The sequence below is a fragment of the Podarcis muralis genome, chromosome 11 (assembly GCF_964188315.1).
Source record: "Podarcis muralis chromosome 11, rPodMur119.hap1.1, whole genome shotgun sequence".
In the NCBI taxonomy this organism is placed as follows: domain Eukaryota; kingdom Metazoa; phylum Chordata; class Lepidosauria; order Squamata; family Lacertidae; genus Podarcis; species Podarcis muralis.
In genome coordinates this window covers 6,790,986-6,807,435 of record NC_135665.1, presented here as the reverse complement: position 1 = coordinate 6,807,435, position 16,450 = coordinate 6,790,986, and the positions used below count along the sequence as shown (strand labels likewise).

Genomic DNA, 16,450 nt, shown 5'->3' with positions numbered 1-16,450 from the left:
TTTTTTTCTCAGTTGCAGATCCTGCAATTGCCATATTTTTCACTCAATAAGACGCACCTAGTTTTTAGAGGAGGAAAACAAGAAAAAAAATATTCTGAACGAAACAGTGGATGTATGATTTTTGTGGTTCATGCTGTGGTCACAGACATGTGATTTGACAGTGAGTTTGGGGTAGCCCAACACAAAAATCCTGAGAATCCATGTGGATCTGTGCTTTGTAACCACATTTTTGCACCATTGCGGCCCCACGAAACAGTGGATGCGTGGTTTTTTTGGTGCAGGCTGTAGCCATGGAAATGCTATGTGATCTGGTGGTGAATTTGGGGTGACCCAATGCAAAAATCCCGAGGATCCATGCGGATCCGTGCTTTGTAAGTCTGGGTCCAACTGCCTGCAGTTGCTCTGCAGCAGAACTCTGCACAAATGCTGCATATTGGTGAATCATTCTGCAAAGCCAGGAGTGATCTGTATGGTTCCCTCCAGATGTTGGTGGACAACAGCTCTCATCATCCCTGACTGTTGGGCCTGCCGACTGAGGCTGATGGGAATTGGGAAGACTTAACTTTGTTCTGATTTACAATTCAGTTAATCTGTAGGTGGGAAGCAGATGGGGTTGAATATCTCACACATTGAAAAAGTAGTTTTTTTGCTTACTTTGGCTAGCTTAGCATGGAAGGAGAAGGACCCATGCTTTCCCCCATATCCTATTCCGCAATGCAAATCCATAAAGAGGTCACTCTGTCCCAGGGAGAAGAAGAGCAAAAAGAAAAATAACTTTGAAATTAAGCACGGCTGTGCAAGTGTGTACCGAGAAGTAGCATCTGAAGTGATCAAATCAATTATGATGACCATTCGGTCGCTGAAAGCAAAATAAAGGAGAAAACTTCCATCTCACAGATTCACTTCCACCTGCCCCAGGGCAAAAAGATGAAGGTGGCGCAGTAAAGGAAACCAGAGATGAGGGGGCCCAACCAGTTATGCGGGATCAAACTCATTCCTACCATTAATTTTATTGATCTTGCCACACAGCTGGGTCACATGGCATGTGGAGGGGAGCTTCCCAGGTGGAATGATCCCCTCCCGCCCCTCCCCACGATCCCACCCCACCCCCACACACTCAGGGCATGGGAGGAAAAGATGGGGCAGGGGGAAGATGGTGCAGGACTTCCGCTGATGGGGCATATTAGGTGATTCCTTCCCAGTGGGTTTGTCAGGAGGCTGGAGGTTACCAACGCCTCTGCTCTCTGTGCATGGATTACTGCACAGCATAGCCTTAATTGTGGCTAATGCTAACGGCTTTTGATAATATTCACACTGCCACAAAGCATTTATGCAGACACTCTGTGCAGTAGATTTATCTGAAGTATGTATGTCAATCCTTGCTATTTGGAAAAACACACTACTGTGCAGGTATGCATGACATGGTTTACCATTTGGGTCACGTTCGTGATTTGGATGCACGCATCGTAAAGTGGAGTGTTCCACAAGAATGCTGACAGATTCAAGTCTCGGCCTGGAGAGGCAGCCATGACCAAAATACCCTTGTTTATTTGCTTGTTTATTTCCAGAGTAGGAAAGAAACACATCTTAATAGGAGTGCTTCTTTAAAATGAATTTAGGAAATAGGTCATTGGAAACCAAGACTGCAGCTTATTTCTCACTAAGCTCCAACTGTCCCATGTGCACCAGAAGAGAGCAAATATTTGAAAGATACTTGATAGCCCCTGATTAACTGCACAGCTCACTGGAGTCCTGAGAATATGTCAAGAGCATCTAGGCTTAATCCAAAGGGATTAGGTGCTGTGAGAGAGTACAAACAGAATCATATGAAAGATCTCCTATTTCCCCTCGCATGATAGATACCTTTGGCAGAATTTTTTTGTATTTTAATTTTTTTTCCATTATGCTTTTTTTTAGGGGTCAGAGTCCAGCTGTTGCTGAGTTTAATTTATTATTGAAAGCACATTCTTTAGAAACCTATGGTGTTGATCCCCACCCTTGCAAGGTAATGTATTTATTTTAATTTTTTAAGCACAGTTAGTATTTTCCATATTTAGTGCCTGTTCAATCCCTCCCCTATTTATGCCATTAAATATGCACTGCTAGAAAAATGCAACCTGTGCTTCTGATAGAAGTAGTGCGACTCATGCAACACGCTGGCGATTAATATATACAGAACAATAATTATACATACTTTATCAACCTTCTGAGAAAAATACAAAACATTAAACAAAGCCACAAAGACTTGCGAACTACCCAAAGGCCGCTGTTCGCCCCCGATGGAGCCCTTTAACTGGGGCTTGCAGGTAGCACACTCCCAAGATAGTTTTCCGGGCTTCTTCAGTGGTCTAATCTCAAAGTCCTGATATTCAATCTTATAGAGAATCCTTTTTCTTGGCTTAAGTTTAAGAGACTGACTTGCTTAGCAAAGTTATCCTGTTTGGATCTGCATAAACTCTTTCATTGTTGGTACGCCAGCTCCCTTGGCCAGTAAAACGAGATGAGCGCCACAACCCCAGGGTCGGCCACGACTGGACCTAACGGTCAGGGGCCCCTTTACCTTTACCTAATCAGAAGACCTATCACTCATTCAAAAGCCAGAATCAGCAAATCAGCATTCTGGGCCAATATATGACTGAGTGAAATGACATCAGCATACAACAACTGAGATGACCCTCAGATAAGTGAAGAATGCATCACTTAATAGCAGCAAGCAGTGCATCTAAAACACACCTCAGTTGGAGTCCAAACTAATGTAAGCTGGATGCCAACATGGAAAATGACAGGAAAGTTTCAAAAACCGGTTCCTGAATAGACCAAGTGGAGCTGATTAGGAATATAGTACAGTACTACCTTGGGGTCATGGGCGTAGCGAAGAGGGGGCAGCAGGGCAGTTGCCCCCCGCATCAAGTAAAGAAATAAAAAAACTAACTGACCAATCACAACATAGATAGCTCAGTTCTGACCCCCAACATATATCCTGCCCCCCTAACATAAATTCTGGCTACACCCATGCTTGGGTTTGAACAGAGGGGAGAAATCACTCCGTTATTTTGGCATAATAGTGTAGTGCCTCTGTAAAATTTGAAACATGCTTCACTATTATGTGTCTCTCCATTGCTACAAAAGTGTCTTGCACTGGTATAAACTACAAAACTTAGCAAGAGAGACTATCATATAAATGTACTTACATTACATTTTTATGCTAACAATTATATATGACCATTATGTTAATCCTCCTGCGCTGCCCGCTAAACCTGATTATATTCTGGCAAATGCGACAAGCTGGCTTTCTTAAACAGCTGGAACACCAGCTTAAAAGCAAATTCATAGGATCTTCTACAATATGAGGAAATATATGTAGCCAAATATTGAATTTTCTGCATGTTTGAACACCCCCCCTACAGTTTCTAATTTGTTTTATCTTTTTTCCCTTTCAAGGATTCAACAGGGACCACAACATTTTTAGGATTCACAGCCACAGGTTTTGTTGTTTTCCAGGGAAATAAAAGGATACATTTGCTAAAATGGTGAGCTGAAAATGGTTAACTGAATATGATTTTTAATGTTATAACATGTCTTGGTTTCTTCCCTTCCAAAAACTTATGTTGGAAAGTCTTGCTATTTATATATATATATATTCATTAATCCTGAAACAGGATTATCAGTCCACATTTAAAACATGCGTTTCAGTTTAGCTGATGGGGGTCCAGGGATTGTGTGGTAGAGAAACTTCCAGTGGTGAATTGATAAAAAGAAAGGTGATGTGCTTGAACCTTCCTGGAGACCATGTCTCCTGCTTTCTAAGCCATACTTCCTCATCTAGATGTTTGAGAGACTGTGATTCATGTATGAGTAAAGTCCAGATTTTTGGGACGTGGGTGACGCTGTGGTCTAAAGCACAGAGCCTAGGATTTGCCGATCAGAAGGTCGGCGGTTCAAATCCCCGCAACGGGGTGAGCTCCCGTTGCCCGGTCCCTGCTCCTGCCAGCCTAGCAGTTTGAAAGAACATCAAAGTGCAAGTAGATAAATAGGTACCGCTCCAGCGGGAAGGTAAATGGCGTTTCCATGCGCTGCTCTGGTTTGCCAGAAGCGGCTTAGTCATGCTGGCCACATGACCCGGAAGCTGTATGCCGGCTCCCTCGGCCAATAAAGCGAGATGAGCGCCACAACCCCAGAGTTGGCCACGACTGGACCTAATGGTCAGGGGTCCCTTTACCTTTACCTTTATGTGAGTATATTGTATTTAGATTTAGATTTAGATTTAGGTTTAGATTTAGATGATTTAGATTTAGATTGCTACCAACCACCATGTCCATTCACCCTTGTGAAGTCAAGACAGCTGATGGTAGGGAAAGTCTGGATCAAGGTGGTCCAATGTGCAGCCCAAGAGCCAGTTTTTGGTGGCTCTTGGCAACATTTGACTTTCACCCTGCCTTCCCAAAGCCAGCCAGTGAGGCGATGGGCTTTGGGAAGGAGGTGTGAGGGCTCTGACTGGGTGCTAGAGTCCTCTGGCCTCCTTCCCAAAGCCTAGTCAGCACTTTCCCAGCTTTGGGAAGGAGGTGGGAGTTCTCTAGGACCCTGCCAGAGCCTTCCCAAAACTCAGCACCAGGTGAGATAGAAGGAGGTCATCCACGTTGTGGGAGCTAAGCAAAAAGAAATGGACACTTTCCATACATTCAGAGAAGCACTTACATCTCCAAACTTCATGCATGTATAGCAGTCATGTCAAACCAGTCGATTGTGCTCTACCAGTCGATCGCGGGGCGTCCCTGCTTGATCCTTGTTGATCGCGTGATCCTGATTGATCGTCCCCCCCCCCAAAAAAAAAAAACCCTCAAGAACTTTGGTGAATTCTCCTCCAAAAAAGGTCAACAACTTTGGTCAGTCCAATATGTAGATCACTGCCAGTTTTTTTACAGTGGGAGTAGATTGCAGTCTCTTGGGAGCTGGACATGCCTGATGTATCAGGTGAGATTCAGGGTTTGTTAAAGCATTACTTTTAGGTATCAACATGTCTTAAGATCTTTCATATCTCTTACACTGAGAAGTAGTACTATATATACAAACATAATTTCTCCCTGACTTCCAGACTCATCCCCAGAAAGAATGGGTTTCTCTACAACAAGGAAATCCTTTATTTTAAAAATGTGACTCAAATATGGATCAGGCATTACTCCTTACCCATAGAGAGGGAAGAACATGCCCAAGACTCATACTAGATTGAGTGTAACATTATGCTGGATGTCAGGGAACTGCCATCGGAAAGACAGGAGGTGCAAAGGCTCACGGAGGTTGAGAGAGACGTAGCAGCTGAAGAGGGAACCAGTAGGGGGAGATCAGGAACTCCAAGGGAAAGTGAGTCGGAGGGATGGCTCAGAGACGCTTCCAGCGAAAACAGTGGGGAGGTTTCAGGACCTCCTATAGGGACACCCACTCCTCGCCGGAAACTGTCACGCCGAGAGTCCAGGAGACGTGTTTCCGTTAAGGAGCTTTTATGTTGGAAACGATTCCGAAAGCAACCACTTTCGGATTCTGCTAGCGATTGACGCAGCCATGCTGGAGGGGCTCCGTCACAGGCAGAGGTTTGAAAACCTGATCAAACTCTGAGGGACTTGCATTTTACGCACAAGCAGCTCATCATCCCATCACAGCAATCCGAAAGTCACCGAAAGCCAGCTTGTGCAGGGAGAGGCATCATGAGCGACCCAGCCGGAACCGGAGGAGCAGGAGCAGCTGGAGGGGGTCCAAGCCTGGAAGAAAGGTACAGGGCGTTGGAAATCCAGCTTGCCATGCAAACGGCGAGGCTTGAGGAGAGGAGGGCTCAGGATGCAGAGAAGGGAAAGGAGAAAACCACCCCGCTCGCCAGAAAGGTGCCAGGATTGGTGCAGAAATTCGGGGGGGATCCCAGAAACTATCATGCCTTTAGAACAGAGATGCAATACGCTCTCAACCTGCAGTTTGATGACTTCCCCGACGAGGAATCGCGAGTGGCTTTTGTAATTGGCCATCTCGAATCGGGGGCGAAGGACTGGGTTAGACCCCTGATGGCAGTGAATAATGAGATCCTAAAGGACACGAGGAAGTTTTTTCGTGCCATGGACCTGATGTTTTCCAGCGACATTGAGCAGGGAGTGGTGCGAAGGCAGTTAATGGCTTGCAAACAGGGGAGCCGATCTGTCCGTGAGTACTGGACTGAGTTTACTATGTTGATTCATAAATTGGGGTGGGACCTATCGGCGGAACCCATCCAGATGCTTTTCGAAGAGGGGCTTTCTTCGGCCGTTAAAGATGAACTTTCCCGGGGGCCCAGGGCGGAGTCTATGGATCAGCTGACCAAATCCGCGCTGGCCATAGGAGCGCGCCAGGAAGCGAGGGCTTTGGAAAGGCGGGAAGGGAAAGGAGAACGTTGGAGGGATTTCCGCATTCCAGACATTCCAGAGCCACCTTTCCCGCCAGCAGAGCCGATGGAAGTTGGAACAGCGCGGGCGCGCGCAGTTTCAAATCCCAGTGAAGGGCGGAAGAAGGAGGGAAAGAGCGCCAAGAAATGTTATCTCTGCCAACAGCCAGGGCACTTTGCCAGAGTCTGCCCACAAAGAAAGGAATGGCAAGGGATGGCAGGAGCTGTTGGGGAAAAGGAGGAGGAAAGCAAGGAGCAAGTAAAAGCCAACGCCTGGCTGCCACCGTCGGGGCACAGCAGCCAGGCCAAAGAGCAGTGAAAGTGCCCACGCCAGAACGTCCCAGACCTGCTTTAGTGATAGAGGTGTTGCTAGAGCTGCCAAACGGACACCCACTACAGATCAAGGCGCTTTTGGATTCAGGCAGCTCCTGTAATTTCATGAGTAAGGAGTTTGCAGCTGAGCACCAGATACAGACCATCCCTTTAAGTAACCCCTTGCAGGTGACCACGATTGACGGCAGAGAGCTGTTGGGAGGAGAAGTGAGCCAACAGACTGTCCCGATGATAATGAGGGTGGCAAGGCACACCGAACGGATAGCGTTTAATGTGGCCACCTTGGGAGGAGCTCCCATCATTTTGGGGATGAGCTGGCTGGCGCTACACGATCCGCTAGTGGGCTGGCATCAGAGGGTGGTCTCCTTTGGGTCAGCGCATTGCCTAGAACACTGCAAGCAGGGGAAGGTTCCGGGAGGAGCCAGAGTCACCCTAGCCGGGATGGAAGTAATGGATAAAGGGAAGGTGCCCCCGCAATACGCAGATCTGAGCAACGTATTCAGCGAAAGGGAAGCAGACAAACTGCCGCCGCATAGACCCTTTGACTGTCAAATCAAACTACTCCCTGGGGCCCAACTCCCAGTGGGCAAGCTGTACGCCATGTCAGACAGGGAGATGCAGGAGTTGAGGGAGTTCATTGACAAAAACCTGAAGCGAGGTTTCATCAGAGAGTCTAGAGCGGTGGGGGGCAGCCCAGTGTTTTTTGTGGACAAAAAAAACACAGATAAGCCGAGACTTGTAGTGGACTTTAGGGCCCTGAATGCAGTGTCGGAACCCCTGGCTTTTCCTATGCCCCGAATTGATGACATTTTGACCAGGGTGAGGAAGGGGAAGATTTTTACAAAACTGGACCTGCGGGGGGCGTACAATCTGATACGCATAAGGAAGGGGGATGAATGGAAGACCACCATGTTCACCCCTCTGGGAGCCTTTGAATACCTCGTTATGCCCTTCGGTCTACAAGCGGGCTCGGCGTGCTTTCAAGCTTTTATGAACCACGTCCTGGGACCTTTGCTCTACAAGAATTGTGTGGCCTTTTTAGACGACGTGTTGGTGTATTCGGAGAATGAGGAGCAGCATGTGAGGGACGTTCGAGAAGTGTTGGGCAGACTGCAAGCCAACCAGCTGTGGGTGAAACTGGAGAAGTGCCAGTTTCATACCAAGGAGGTGGAATTCCTGGGGTACCGCTTGTCAGACAAGGGATTGGCCATGGATCCAGGCAAGGTCCAAGCGGTACTGGAATGGAAGACACCGAAGACCAAGAAGGATGTGCAAAGATTCCTGGGGTTTGGGAACTTTTATCGGAAGTTCATCAAGAACTTTGCACACTTGACGGCGCCCATCACCGACTGCCTCAGCAGCAAGAAGAAATTTGTTTGGACGGCGGAGGCGGAGCGAGCTTTTGAAGAACTGAAAAGGGCTTTCGCCTCGGAAGAACAACTTCTGCATGTGGACTTACGAAAGCCCATGAGAGTGGAAACCGATGCGTCCGACCGGGCAATTGGGGCGGTACTTCTTCAACCGGGGAGGAATACGTCGGAGTGGAGACCGTGTGCCTTCTTCTCGAGGAAGCTGAATAAATCCGAGAGGAACTACACGGTGTATGACAGGGAACTACTCGCCATTCACGAAGCGTTCCGGAGGTGGAGACATTTATTAATTGGGGCACAACACAAGGTGCAAGTGTGCACCGACCACAAGAATTTAGAGTATTGGAGAACAGCTCGAGTGCTCAACCAACGACAAGTGAGATGGGCACAGGAATTCTCCAAATTCCACTTTGAAATTTGTTATGTGCCAGGACCAGAAAACGTCAGGGCGGACGCTCTCTCACGCAAACCAGAGTATTTGGAGGGGGAGGGGGCAATCGAAGAGAGACATGTCATCCCTGAAGACCGCTGGGTGTGTGGGGCGGCGCTGGTGGGGCAACGAGAACTGGTAGAGGAAACGGAAAATGATGAATATGCCCAGGATAAGCTCAGAGGTCTCAGGGGGGAGGGCGAGAAACCCGGAGGTTTTGAGGAAAGAAATGGGGCATTGTATTACAAAGGGGCACTGTATATACCAGAAGGTGAATTGAGGGGGAGAGTACTCAAGCAGTTGCACGATAGCCCCACGGCGGGACATTTTGGGCAACACAAGACCATGTGGTTGGTTACCAGGGAATTTTGGTGGCCCAAGGTGAGGGAAGATGTAAAGGAGTATGTAAGAGGGTGTGACCAATGTCAGCGAGCCAAAGGGGAAAGAAGGGCGCCGGCAGGGTTATTAGAACCATTACCCACACCAGAACGGCCTTGGGAAGCGGTATCAATAGATTTTATGACAGATCTGCCGAAGTCCAAGGGGAAAACAGCCATCATGGTAGTAGTAGACCTGTTAACTAAGATGTGCCACTTTGTAGCATGCTCACATGCAGTCACAGCGGAAGAAACAGCGAAGTTGTTTGTAGAACACATCTTTAGGTTGCACGGAGCCCCCTTGAGGGTGATCTCAGACCGCGGCAAACAATTTACTTCCAGGTTCTGGAGGAAGCTCATGAGCTTGCTACACGTGGAAGTCAATTTTTCGACTGCCCGGCACCCTGAAACCAACGGGCAGGCGGAAAGAGCAAATGGCATCCTCCAACAATATCTGAGGTGTTATGTCAATGACAGAGAGAACGATTGGGTCGAAAAGTTGGCGCTGGCAGAATTTGCCTACAATAATGCGGAGAATGTGTCCACAGGGATGAGCCCCTTTTTGGCTAATTACGGGTGTCACCCCAGGGCATTTCCAGGGGATGGAGGGGAGAGATGGAGCGTTCCAGCGGCCGAACATTTTGTAGAAGAGATGGAAGCGATCCATCATCAGCTCCAGCTCAACTTAGAAAGGGCCAAGGCACAATATAAGAAGCAGGCAGACAAGAACAGAAGGGAAGGTGAAACCATAAGGGTGGGGGATCAGGTGTGGCTGTCAACCCAAGGGTTGCCGTTCAAAGGGGGTTGTAAGAAATTAAGGCCCAAAAGATTGGGACCCTTTGAGGTCATTCAGCAGGTCAACCCAGTGGCTTTCAAACTCCGGTTACCCAACCACATGAAATTGCACCCAGTGTTCCACAGGTCGTTACTGTCACCATACAGGGGGGGACGTGAAGGGGAGCACGCCAGGGGACCAGCCTTGGAAGAAAGGGAACGCAGCAATCATGTAGCGGAAATCCTCGATTCTAGGTGGAAGGGAAATCAGGTGGAGTATTTGGTGGCGTGGGAAGGGGAACCGGAGTCAGAAAACACCTGGGTGACTGCAGGGGAGGTCAATGACGAGGTTTTAACAGAAACGTTCCACCAAAGATTCCCGAGGAAACCACAGCCGGTAGCAAGGTTTAGGAGGGAGTATTTCGGCACCACCGACGAGGAAGAGGAACTGGAAGGATTCGCGGAGTCGGAGTTGGAAGAGGGAATGGACTCCGATGACGAGGAGTACCGAGAGACCAGGGACAGCAACAAGTGGAGGGAAGTGTTCGAAACTTCGGATGATGAGGAAGGTTCTTTCAGGGGTTTTACCTCCTCACAGCCCGTAGGGGAGGAGACGGGAGGGGGTGAAGGGGGCCCTGGAGGGGAGGTGGATGTCAGGGAACTGCCATCGGAAAGACAGGAGGTGCAAAGGCTCACGGAGGTTGAGAGAGACGTAGCAGCTGAAGAGGGAACCAGTAGGGGGAGATCAGGAACTCCAAGGGAAAGTGAGTCGGAGGGATGGCTCAGAGACGCTTCCAGCGAAAACAGTGGGGAGGTTTCAGGACCTCCTATAGGGACACCCACTCCTCGCCGGAAACTGTCACGCCGAGAGTCCAGGAGACGTGTTTCCGTTAAGGAGCTTTTATGTTGGAAACGATTCCGAAAGCAACCACTTTCGGATTCTGCTAGCGATTGACGCAGCCATGCTGGAGGGGCTCCGTCACAGGCAGAGGTTTGAAAACCTGATCAAACTCTGAGGGACTTGCATTTTACGCACAAGCAGCTCATCATCCCATCACACTAGCTTTTGAAGCTGATTCCAATTTACTGCCCTGGCAAATCCAGTCTCAGATTAAGCACTGAAGTGGCTTCGTCTTCATTTCTGCTTGTGAAAGTGACCTTGCTGTACAAATGTAGCCACGACACAGGACCGAAGTACACGGAAGTTGTATTCTGAACAATATTTCAGTGATTTCCTTTTATTTATTTGAATGTTTTATAGGCCACTTACAATCAAAGTGGTTTACATAAAAAATAAATACATCCTGGTACACAAGTATGCAGTAAATATATGCTCAACTGTTTAAGAATAGAAAAAATCCAAGTCAATAGATCTAACATATATTTAACAATAATATACATTCTAAAAAAGAGAAAATGTGTATAATCTAGCTTTCAAAAACATCCTACTCACATCATGGCTGTCACAACCTCTCATTTTCATCAAACACTCTCACCCACATACACAACCATTACAAGGGCTTTATTTCAATGTTTTATAACACATTGGAAGGACAGATCCTGAAGCTGAGACTCCAATACTTTGCCCACCTCATGAGAAGAGAAGACTCCCTGGAAAAGACCCTGATGTTGGGAAAGATGGAGGGCACAAGGAGAAGGGGACGACAGAGGATGAGATGGTTGGACAGTGTTTTCGAGGTTACCAGCATGGGTTTGACCAAACTGTGGGAGGCAGTGGAAGACAGGAGTGCCTGGCATGCTCTGGTCCATGGGGTCACGAAGAGTCGGACACGACTAAACAACTAAACAACAACAACATAACACATCAGCCATAATAACAATTATAAAGTGGCCAAAACTCAATAATAATCAAAGTCTCCACAACAACAATGCCACTCCCACAAAACTGACAGGTTTTCTCTTTCTGCCTCTCAGTCCTGTAGCAGTGCAGCCTCCAACCCAGGGGATAGTGCAAGTAGCATAAGATCCAGGTTGTACAACCTACACAATTGCTCCTTAGCCTCCTGGTTCATCCCCAGATATTTCTTTTTCTTCTTTGGTGTGAGTGTATATAAAGCTACATTCTTGCCAATAATGCCAACCCAAATCATAACACATACAGTACTCCACCAGTCGCACCCCATGACAGATCTACAGCATGAATCCAGCAACAAATGCAACACAACATCAGTCTGGTTGCACTCTCTCTGCAACCCTAAAGGGTGGCAGGTTCACTTTTATGACTGCAAACTGGTTTTTCCAACGATATTGTAGTTAGACACAACTTTGATCCAAATGCAATCCTTGCCTGCAATTACACGTGCTACCTCTGTGCATGTGTATATAGAACCCTCATTGAAAATTGAAGCATTTGGAACTAAAAGATTGCATCACTAATGATTCAACCCTGTTTCAAATATACTGTACCACACCTTCTTTGTTAAAATGCACTAATTGCATATGTTTTTATGTGTACTGTAGGCCACCCAGGGTGGCTGGGGAAACTCAGCCAGTTTGGGCAGGGTATAAATAATATTTTAAAAATTAATATTATTATTTTAATGCTTTATTCCATGCATTTAAGGGTCCTGAAGCATGAGCTATTAAAGCTGAAGTTTGCTAATAAAATATATAGCTTAGTTATGACTTGTACAAATAAATACGATGCATTTGTGTGAAAGTTTGTAAACAAGGGCAACAGGGCAATTTATTAATTAGGTGCAAATTCTGTAACTTTCCTTTGTCTCTGGTTGATTTCAATCTTCTGTCTGAAATGTGGATATACAGCAAATGAAATCTGGATATACACTTAATTAACTAATGAGGCTTCCATTGTACCTGTGATTAAGTCTCAGTGAACTCAGCAGGTCAGGCTTATTAGTAAGTCCATGAAATTTCTGATGACTTGTCCATATTTGGACTGAAAATACCAAACCCAACACAGGCATGCTCTTCTACCCATTTTTAAGTATAAAGCTTTAACCAATACAAGAGATCTATAATTTAATGTTTTAAGGGTATTATACCTGTCTGTGCATCATCTGTTTCCAAATAATACATTACTTCTCGTTTTCCAACTATCTACCTCCCAAGAATTAAAAATATCCTGATGTGGGAAGAGCACCTTATTAACATATTTTGCTGCACCCCAAATTAATCTCTTCAAAACCAGAAGAGACCAAATGTGGCCCTCCAGGCCTCTCCATAAGGCCCTTGGGACTCTCCACCGGCAACGCCCTTCTCTTCCTCCTAGAGTGCTTGATTGGGACAATGCTTCTTTCCTTGCACGTGTGTGTAGAGCCTTCTGAGTTTTGCATGGCTGGATTTTAGCCTAATGTACAAAGGTGAAGAGCCACATCTATTGTTCCACCCACTTTTGCCTTTGGCCCTGGCCACCCCCAGAATATGTCCCTTTAAAAGGTTCCCCAACCCTGCTTGCTTTTTTGTTGTTGTTTCATTTCTCCCATGTATTATTTGTTTTGAGTTGTAGCCAGTGCTGCTGCTGTTCTGCTTCTACAATGAAGATTGCCCCCTTATCTTTCCTGCACACCTTAAACATCTGTTTTAGGTGGTTGAGGGAGCAGATTTTGGGGGCGTATGGGGAAGTTTAGTTATGCAAGCAGGTTAGATATAAGCCACTATAGATATTATTCTCCTTGGAACCATTCAGAAATTAAAAATAATGCCCCTACCCACAAGTTTTCAATCTAATTTATTGAATGCACAGCATTAAAAAATATATTGAACTGTTCAGTTTGTCTTATGTTATGGGTTTTAATAAGCTGTCCTTGCTCTTCGCACTGAAAAATAATTCATTTCACAGCAGCTTATTCTGAATGTTTTGAATTGGCTATATTTTAATGAAACTGCCAATTGTAAAAAAAAAAAAAGTAATGTATTTTCCTTATTTAAAGCACTTTCTTTTTACAGGTGTGATGTCTGCAAATTAAAGTTTGAAGGAAAGACCTTCTATGTGATTGGAATTCAAAAGGAGGTTGGATATTTTAAGTTCCCTGCATAGTAAAATATTTTAATTTAACATTTGTGTATTTCTAATGGATAGCAAGCATGTTTGTTCTTGATCTTACAAAATAGGCTTCTACCTTGCATATGTGAAACAGTCAACTCATGCTTTTAATTAAATATAGAATTTCCTTTTATAAAATGTAGCCCAGTTTTAGACAAATGCAACTGAAAAAAACTTAGGAAATCTATATAGCCTGTTGCAAAGGATTCTTCTTTATTGACTAATTTTATGCATATTCATTATTTAACTTGCACTTTATATAAGAAGAGTCGGGACAATAATCTTATCAGTAGCAAATCTTCAGAAATGAAACCGTGTCAGCACTATTACAAATTAGCCGATTCAAAGTTTCTGTATCTGGACTTTTTATGTTTTTCAATAATCCCAACTGGGAAATCTATACAAAGTGACACAGCAGGAGGCCAGGGGCTTACCAAGATACAGCGTAGACCTGCTCTAGAAAAGGCAACCAGGCTCCATGTTAGGTAAACATGGAGGCAAGATGGAAAGGCATCCGTAGTTTGCGGGTGGTAGATCATAGAACTCTTAGATTTGGAGACCTTGGGTGGGGGAAAGAGACCTAGTGGATCAGAGAGCCCGCACTTCAAATTTTCTAAGTTGTAGGTCCTCCCCCAGCTTGAAGAAGTCAACTGTTTATCTACTTTTGTTTAATTTTTCTTTGAACACATAGAAAAAGGCTATGTTGTCATTCCATACCTCTACACCAGCAGCCTGCAAACATCTCTGGAAGTGTGGAGTGGAGAACCAGGCTTTTTACAAGTAAGCAAATCTATGTAATCCCAGGTTATAATGCAGAATGTGTAGATGAGCAGAGAGGAGTGAGAGATTCCTTTCATGTTCAGTGACCATGCTATAATAACAAAAAGCACTTTGACTGTTTTGCACATCAGTTTAGTGATGGTCCAGCCTAAGGTGATATCTACATCAATTGGTATGGTGGCTTTGATGTTGGAAGTGAAGAAATTCTTTTCAAATAAGCTAAAGTTTGGTTAGGTATATTCAGTCCATGTTCTTTAGACACAAAGAAGAATAAGTTTTCGTTTTTATAAAAAAGTGATATTTTTAAAGGTTCACCTCACACAAGCAACAATTTAGCATTTGCCACCCAGAGCTGTCACAGTGCTGTTCTGTCTCTGAAACTCTGGAAAAAGGGGGAATTTATGGCACACATTAGCGTGGCAAAGGGTAAAAACGAGATAATCAAACCAAGGAAATCATTGGAGACAGGAGACGGCCAAGCAGTATTTAAACAAAGTACAAGAAATACTAGGCTTGGCATTTGTACATTGCCTCAAAGCACCACCAGTCTCTGCCTAAAGCTCCATTGTGCCTATAAATGAAGTCAGTGCAAGGAAGTCTGACAGTTATGAGATATACTGTTGTAAGTCATGCAGTTGAAATGAGCAAAGCAGAGACATGGTTTTCTCCTCAAATGTGGTGCAGTCTGGGAAACCAGTGGGCCACTGCCCATTTCAAGTTTCTGGGATGCAAACCATACCTTCTGGTTTGTGTAACCTCAGTTCCTTATTATTTTTCGCTCTATTGGATGCACCGGACCATAGGAGGGGGAGAACAGGGAAAAAAAAATTTTTCTTGTTCTCCCCCTCTAAGTCAAGGTGCGTTCTGTGCGTTCAAGGTGCGTTCACCCGCTGGGCTCTGGAGGCTTTGGGTTCCTTTCGACCTGCTCTCTGGGGCTGGCGGGGGGCAGGGAGCGCTGCTCCCCCCCCCCCCGCCAGCCCCAAAGACCAGGTCGGGGAACAGCAGGAAGGCGGCGCTCCGCCTCCCCGCTGTCCCCCCAGCTTGTGGGGCTGGCGGTGGGGAGAAGCACTGCTTTCCCCACCGCCAGCCTCCAAACCAGGTCGGGTTTGGAGGCTGCTATCCGCAAGCCTTGGGAGCCTGCAGGAACTCCCGCCGGGCTCCCCAGGCTTGCGGACATCATACCTACATGGAATTACATATGTCCTGACTGTAAATGCATGTGTATCTTTGCAAGAAGTAACTGAGCAACGTACCTGAGCAAGAAGTCACTATTGAACACCAAGAGACAAGTTTCAGGCTATTCTTTCTAAAGACCTTCCACTTAGGAAATGCATGTAATGACTCTGAAACTGGAATGTTTGAGTGCATGGAGTGGATTTGGTTGACAGAGGACTGAACCCAATTTTGAAAGGCAGAACAGGAATTGCACTGGAACTAGACTGTCTGCATGCTGGCTTTTATATACCCCTCCCTCTAATAATGGGGGGCAGGGAGGTGGCAACTTGCATGTTTATAATGAAACAGATTATTAAACAACATTCAAAGCACATGTACTCTGTTTGTAAAGGTTGCTTTGATTTCCTTACCTCTCAGGAAAATGAAACAACATAGCAAGGAGTTTGCAAGTGATAGTGCTAACATTTGTGTATTAATGCATTCCTTTCCCCCCCATCTTCCTGGAAATGTAACTGCCTCTGCTTTGCTTTTCCTCCCCTGAAGGTATGCAAAATCAAGCCAAATCAAGACAGTGTCAAGCAGCAAAATATTTTTTAAAGGCAGCAGATTTCGATACAAGTAAGTGTTTACTTATCCTTGTAGCAATGTCTGCGATGGGGCAATGGGAGCTGCCAGCGAGAAGATGGGAAACTTTCTTTCTGTGATCTTCCTTACCTTAGGATCTATGCTTTTGGGGCATTTACATTTTAGTTGCTTTATTCCTTTTTGCAAACTGCCTTAGGG

General features: G+C 45.8%; 1 protein-coding gene across 4 annotated transcripts in view; it reads left to right on the top strand.

Annotated features, from left to right (window-relative positions):
• FRMD3 (FERM domain containing 3) overlaps window positions 1–16,450 on the top strand; it is a 130,680-nt gene that overhangs the window by 95,401 nt on the left and 18,829 nt on the right. For all 4 annotated transcript variants that reach the window (XM_028748439.2, XM_028748438.2, XM_077936010.1 and 1 more), the window contains exons 7-11: window positions 1,918–2,005; window positions 3,442–3,530; window positions 13,615–13,678; window positions 14,403–14,491; window positions 16,211–16,285. In XM_028748439.2, coding sequence (XP_028604272.2) covers window positions 1,918–2,005; window positions 3,442–3,530; window positions 13,615–13,678; window positions 14,403–14,491; window positions 16,211–16,285 — 405 coding nt within the window. The remainder of the gene's footprint in view (window positions 1–1,917; window positions 2,006–3,441; window positions 3,531–13,614; window positions 13,679–14,402; window positions 14,492–16,210; window positions 16,286–16,450) is intronic.